The sequence below is a fragment of the Vigna radiata genome, chromosome 2 (genome assembly GCF_000741045.1).
Source record: "Vigna radiata var. radiata cultivar VC1973A chromosome 2, Vradiata_ver6, whole genome shotgun sequence".
NCBI classification, from domain to species: Eukaryota; Viridiplantae; Streptophyta; class Magnoliopsida; order Fabales; family Fabaceae; genus Vigna; species Vigna radiata.
Genome location: NC_028352.1, coordinates 10,657,444 through 10,663,226, shown reverse-complemented (window position 1 = coordinate 10,663,226; position 5,783 = coordinate 10,657,444). Strand labels below are relative to the sequence as shown.

At 30.7% G+C, this 5,783-nt stretch overlaps 1 protein-coding gene across 2 annotated transcripts; it reads left to right on the top strand.

Annotated features, from left to right (window-relative positions):
* Nucleotides 1-1,386: 1,386 nt before the first annotated feature.
* On the top strand, nucleotides 1,387-4,099 carry LOC106755849. 2 transcript variants are annotated; one of them, XM_014638066.2, is made up of 3 exons: nucleotides 1,387-1,675; nucleotides 1,900-2,205; nucleotides 3,415-4,099. In XM_014638066.2, the coding sequence occupies exons 2-3, from the start codon at nucleotides 1,954-1,956 to the stop codon at nucleotides 3,559-3,561; spliced, it is 399 nt and encodes a 132-aa protein (XP_014493552.1). In that variant the 5' UTR covers nucleotides 1,387-1,675; nucleotides 1,900-1,953; the 3' UTR covers nucleotides 3,562-4,099. The 2 variants fall into 2 exon arrangements, with proteins under 2 accessions (XP_014493552.1, XP_014493551.1); XM_014638065.2 differs by lacking the exon at nucleotides 1,387-1,675 and having other exon boundaries at nucleotides 1,687-2,205; nucleotides 3,415-4,098.
* Nucleotides 4,100-5,783: the final 1,684 nt, after the last annotated feature.

Sequence of the window (5,783 nt, the reverse complement as noted above, 5' to 3'; positions counted from 1 at the left end):
CTCAACACCACTTCTCGTTGTGCAAATGATCAAAACAGTGTGTCAACCCTCTTAGCCACTCGTTGAGTGAATCCACTCGCTCAGCGAATCTGCATAATTCTACAGTACAAAACTGTATAATTATCTCAACCTACCCCAAACTTACCAATTCCAAATATTTTTCCCAACTTCAAATCCCCCTAGATCGTGTCATATACTTAATTTAACTTGGACAACTGTTTCTATATCTTGCAAAAATCATTCTAAAGTGTTTCCTAAACAATTTACACTTCAAAATCTACTAAACACCAACTTACGGACCTAAATCCCAATCAACCACTTTTAGCACAGTTTTAAGCAACTTAAGGACTTAAGCAAGTCCCAAAAGACTTATCTAAACCATTACAACTGACAAATTGAGTGCCCAACCACCAAATCAAAATTTCACTACTCCACTTCTTCATAACTAACCCAAAATCAAAAGTAAACTATTCCTACTCATCACCAAACCTTCATATCATAGATTTCCAACATCATAAACATCCAATAACAAAGCAAACCTCACTTAATATAGTTCACAACCTCATATCAACATTCCATACTAAAAAACAATCAATTTAAATCATATTTTCTTATCCTAAAACATGATTTTAGCTCAAACAATTCAGAAATTATATTCTCAACAATATACACGATTAATTACAATTCAAAAACATTTCTAGTTTTTCTTACCTCAGAACAAAACGCATAACTCAAAGAAACCCCGAAAGTTCACTTGCTTCGTAAGGAAATTTTAAAAACGCCTATAAATCACCAATTGGTGATAGTAAAGAGTAATAATAGGATAACATATATTTAATTCATTTTACAACATCACAATGTAAAATGATAAAGTAAACTTTTATATTTAAAAAAAAAAAAAGTTAGTGTCCAAAAAACATTTATGTGTATTAAAATATTATTTCTATTTAGTAAATTTAAAATAAATACACAAAGTTTTCATAAATTAATATGTTTACTTACTTCAACTTATTTTTAGAAAAGATATTGTTTATTGATATTATGAATGTCTTACAGAAATTATTAAAGAATATGTGATTATAAACACGTGTCAAATATAAGTGATCTATTCATTTTATTTAAAAAATATTATTTATATGAAATCTGAAAGGAGACTTTTTTTCTTTGTAAAAGTACAATTATTTCATAAAAGATAAGTGTTGCCAGTTATGCAAGACACAAGATGGTACAGAATAAAACCAAATTTCAATTCGTAGAAAAAACAAAAACCATACAACACGTGTCAAGTAGTTGAAAATGCTGAAAAAGCAAAACCAAAATTTGTGGTGACAAACTATAATTTTTTTAACCACCCAACAACAACATTAAGTTTATTAAAAACCATAAACTATAAAAAAAATGGTAAAGTTTATTAACTTTATTATAATATTATTAATAATATTTTATTAATTTACAACCAACGTCTCACCAGCAAATATCCAAAAACATAAAAAAAAAAAAAATTAAATAGCCTTCACATCCTTAACCAATCTCATAATACATATATGACCATTAATTTCATGACGCAGAAAAATTGCATGACGCAGAAAAACGATCATAAACAGAAGCTTTGCTGAGCCAGGGTCCACAGCATACAATAATTTCCCTGCGTACAACTGCATCATCATGTTTTTAGGTGAACAGATATCAAGTGATGAACCTTATAAGACCCTTGGTTTTTGTTCTTCCTCTGTACCATAGTTAGTCAGAGATGCTTGTCTTTCTTTCTCATGTCTCTCTGTCTCATCATTTCAATGTCTTCTTCATCTCACTCACTGCAACACCTTCATGCATCTTCTCTCTCTAAAAATCATAAACTAAAATAACTTGCTTTCTCTCACTCTTTGTTCTCTTGATTAGTTAATGAGAAAGATAGAGTTTAAAAAAAAGTAGTGCTGCCAAGTTTATGTTGTGATGATGGGTGTTGAAGCCACAGCTCCAACACTGCCACCCTTCAGATCAGACCATTGGAAGCAGTTTGATGACTCCGTGAATGCAGTGTCTTTTGGGTTTGTTGCCACTGCCATTCTCATTTCTATGTTTCTTCTTCTGGCTATCTTTGAGAGGTTTCTTAGGCATAGATCAAGTGAAGCCAGTGCTGCAACTCCGCTAGATCTTGAACACCAAATCAACCTTGGTGGAAAGTTGGAAAATCTATCACCCAAGGTGCACTTTCACACGCCCCCTTCCTTTGATTTCTATACTTCTAGTGCAGTTGATTCAATATGATGGTGAAAATGTCATTTTCTCCCCTTTTTACTTTTCCTCGCATGCTGTTCTATAATGATATACTTATGACTTATGACTATGGTCTTTTTTCCATGAATGGGCAACAAAGTCATCAACTTGCATACCATCAAGTGATGATTTATAGGTCTGAAATTTGTTATGATGGCAGTATATCGTAAATATTAGTAGTTTATTTATCTACAGCCTACAGTTCTAACTGATTTTTATGTTTTATGTACAAGAAACTCTTGAAGGAAACGCTAATTATGGTGTCTTTTTTGCCTGTTCTAGCTAGTTTGTTTATCTTATGAGGACTAAATGACAGAAAAGAGAAACAATTAGTTGTATCAAACTTCTGGAACATAATTTATTCCCGAGTGCTACTAATTGTTATTAAAAAATTTAATGAGGAATGTTTCTTCATTAACTACTTCATGTTACCTTAATCATGATCACACTCCATTCAATCATCCAAGACAAATTCAGCTATCAAATTTAGCAGATTCTTATACTCCCATCTGTGCTCTCTGTGGTGAACAATTGCTCATAGAAAAAGTTTTAATTAGATAAGATTGGTGGTTTTATTCCAATCCTTAACCTTTTTGGAAAATGTAGATAAATGTGATCCATAAACCCTTGATGTCGATCTCAAAAGCTGTTTTTTTGGTGATTATAGCACACTATTTTTCTGTAGGGAAAAAATTCTATCGCTTGAGTATTGTTTTTGTGCTTCATGCACAGAAGATACCAGTTCTTTTCTAGCAACCAGTCTTCATACACAGTACACTTTCCCATCCAGAAGATGATTTTCATTACAATTTTTTATGAAAAATACTATACATATGGATTACATTTCTTAAATAAATGATCAGTTTTAGTGGTGTAATGATTGTAGCATCATCGTATATTCCTAGTCCGATTAAATCGACATGCCTTTTCTTAATGACCACTTCTGCATGTGCCGACACTTTACTATACTTTGAAGGCAATGCTCAAGCTCTCAGAAACATATTTAGTTTTGTATTCAAACATACTCATGACAGTATGCGATTTTGAAGTACAATGTAAAGATGTTTTACGCTTTATTATTATTTGAATTCTTATGAAAGGTGCTGTTTTTGTTTTATTTCTGTTCAAGTTAATTAGATGAGCATTTATGGAAGAGTGGTACTGGTGTTGATGCCTGGAGAGCAGATTCCTTCGTTCATTGCACTTCCTTTTCCTGCACCATGTCGTCGCGAGCCCATGTCATGGCCTATTCAACACAGTTCACATGCTTCCTTCCACCTTTAGCATCAACGACAGACATTAATCTAACAAGTAACTTGAATATGATGTTGTTCATCCCTTTTGAACTGGGAGGAATTAGATGTCATTTAGCATCACATAGTTGAAACCATTTTCCTCTCTGATCAATTAGGTGATATCCTACTTAGATATAATATGTGTATTAGATTTGAGCTTAATTAGAACCAATTATCATTAAGTGAAATAATCTAATCAAGTCTAAAACTTGACTCAGATCCAACAATACGATGTTAAACAATTGCATTGTAATTCACAATGAAAGTGCCTTCCAAAGCATGGAATTTTGAGAAGTTTCCTTTTCCGAGGAAGTTATGGTTAAAGTTAGATGCCTTTTGTGAGTTATCATGCAGAGTTGCGTGGTGCTCAAGCAGTTCAGGGATTTGTTGTTTTGATCTGTCAAAGTGAGTGGAAGATCATTACATCCTCTTTTTTCAGAGGCACAATGATTAATAAAACTGTAATAAATATTCTAGCTGAGAACATAGAATGAGGGAAGAATAGATTTATGTTGTCTTATGATTACAAATTATTACGAATATTGACGATTTTCAGAATAATCATTTTAAAATTTGTATGCATAAGAACTTTTAATTCCTGAATAGTGTATAATTTTTTTCACTAAAAATGGTATCATATAATTGAATTAAAAATAACGGTAAGATATTTTAACATGGACAAAATGAGAAAGTTCGTCATAGCTTGTGATCAGAATAAAAAGTCAACGAAAATAATGTAAAAAGATTTGTAGGTTGATCAAATATTTTGGTCGATTTTACAAACTAACTATCAATGAATTCGATATGAAGCATTTTATTGATATGCAATTCTTTTAATCATTGATAAAGTCAAAAGGGTTAAAGTATGTATAAAATTACAACACCTGACTTGTTTTCGTTTTAAATAGAAAAGTATTGTTTGCCACCACCTGTTGTTTCTACGTCTTTTTTACAATGAGTTTTTATAATAAAATATTATATTGACATGACAAAAATAAATATAAATGAAACATTTGTTTCTCCAATTTAGTTCAATCAATTTTCTACTTAACAACTAAACTTATCCTATATGAGTTCTTCGTAGAGTTAGCAAATTTTTCAATGATGTTGTTTGTGTATACTAACCTGATATAAAAAATTGTTAATCTCATACACCAATTTCACCAATATGCACAACGAATTTGATTCTTTTTCATGTGGATTTCCACAACAATCTCACACACAAGTTGTTGTTTTGTATATTTTGGATTTTTTGTGTTTTTTTTTTAAGATAGAAGATGAAATGTGGATGAAGTGAAAAATAAAGATGATTGAATTCAAAATGGAAATATGGAAGAATAATAAAAGCTTAAAGTAACTTGAAAAAAATAAATTATCACAAAGAAACTTGTATATAAATCAATAAAAGTGGTGATTCAAATTACAACAATTAACATTGGTTTAGCTATTTTTTTGTTTGTAATGTTTCAGAATGTTTGATTTATTCACAATTTGTCACCTTTGTAAAATATAAAATAATCTTATTTATGTGTTCTAACTCTTTCCTGAATAAGATTTGAATTTAAATTTGAATAAATTACAAGTAATTATCTAAAGGATAATGATATTTTGACAACACTTTTTGACAACTTTTTTTACAACGGGACATGTGTCATCATTTTGTTGGTCTATTTGAATTTATGTTTAAAAAATATTTAAAATGAACTAATCACAAGCTGCCACATATGCGTTGTCAAATAGTTGTTAAAAAATGTTGTTAAAAGAAGTTTTTCCTTATCTAAAACTGTCCTTAGCAATTTTGGAATCCACGTTGCAAAAGTATTTATAGTCCATTATGTCTCTAGATTGATTCCTACTTTGATCTTCTAAATTTGTTTCTTATGTTATCGATATTTATCTTCAATTGATGTCCAACAAAGGACAACTAAGGATTTTGAAAAGAGTTACATGTTTTCATAAAGAATCATTTAGTAAAATTGTTCTTTGCTCACACCATTTATGTAGAATATAATCCTCTCTGGTTTACAACCAGTGAGGCCTAGGAGGTTCGAGATGACATTTAGACAACTTTTGAAAGTGATATTTCCTTTCACTGACCTCATCCTCATCCTTGTATCTATTGTGTGCTATAAGTCCTCATTCCTTGACCTTTCATATTATTTGCCTTTTGGTCCGTCATGAAATTTGACTATCAATTGTTTACATGTAATT

Excerpts from the sequence above, each read along its gene's own strand:
- LOC106755849 (XM_014638066.2), top strand. The coding sequence starts at position 1,954 with ATGATGGGTGTTGAAGCCACAGCTCCAACACTGCCACCCTTCAGATCA. Across the intron at positions 2,206-3,414 it reads TGGAAAATCTATCACCCAAG|ATGAGCATTTATGGAAGAGT; the intron begins GTGCACTTTCAC and ends CAAGTTAATTAG.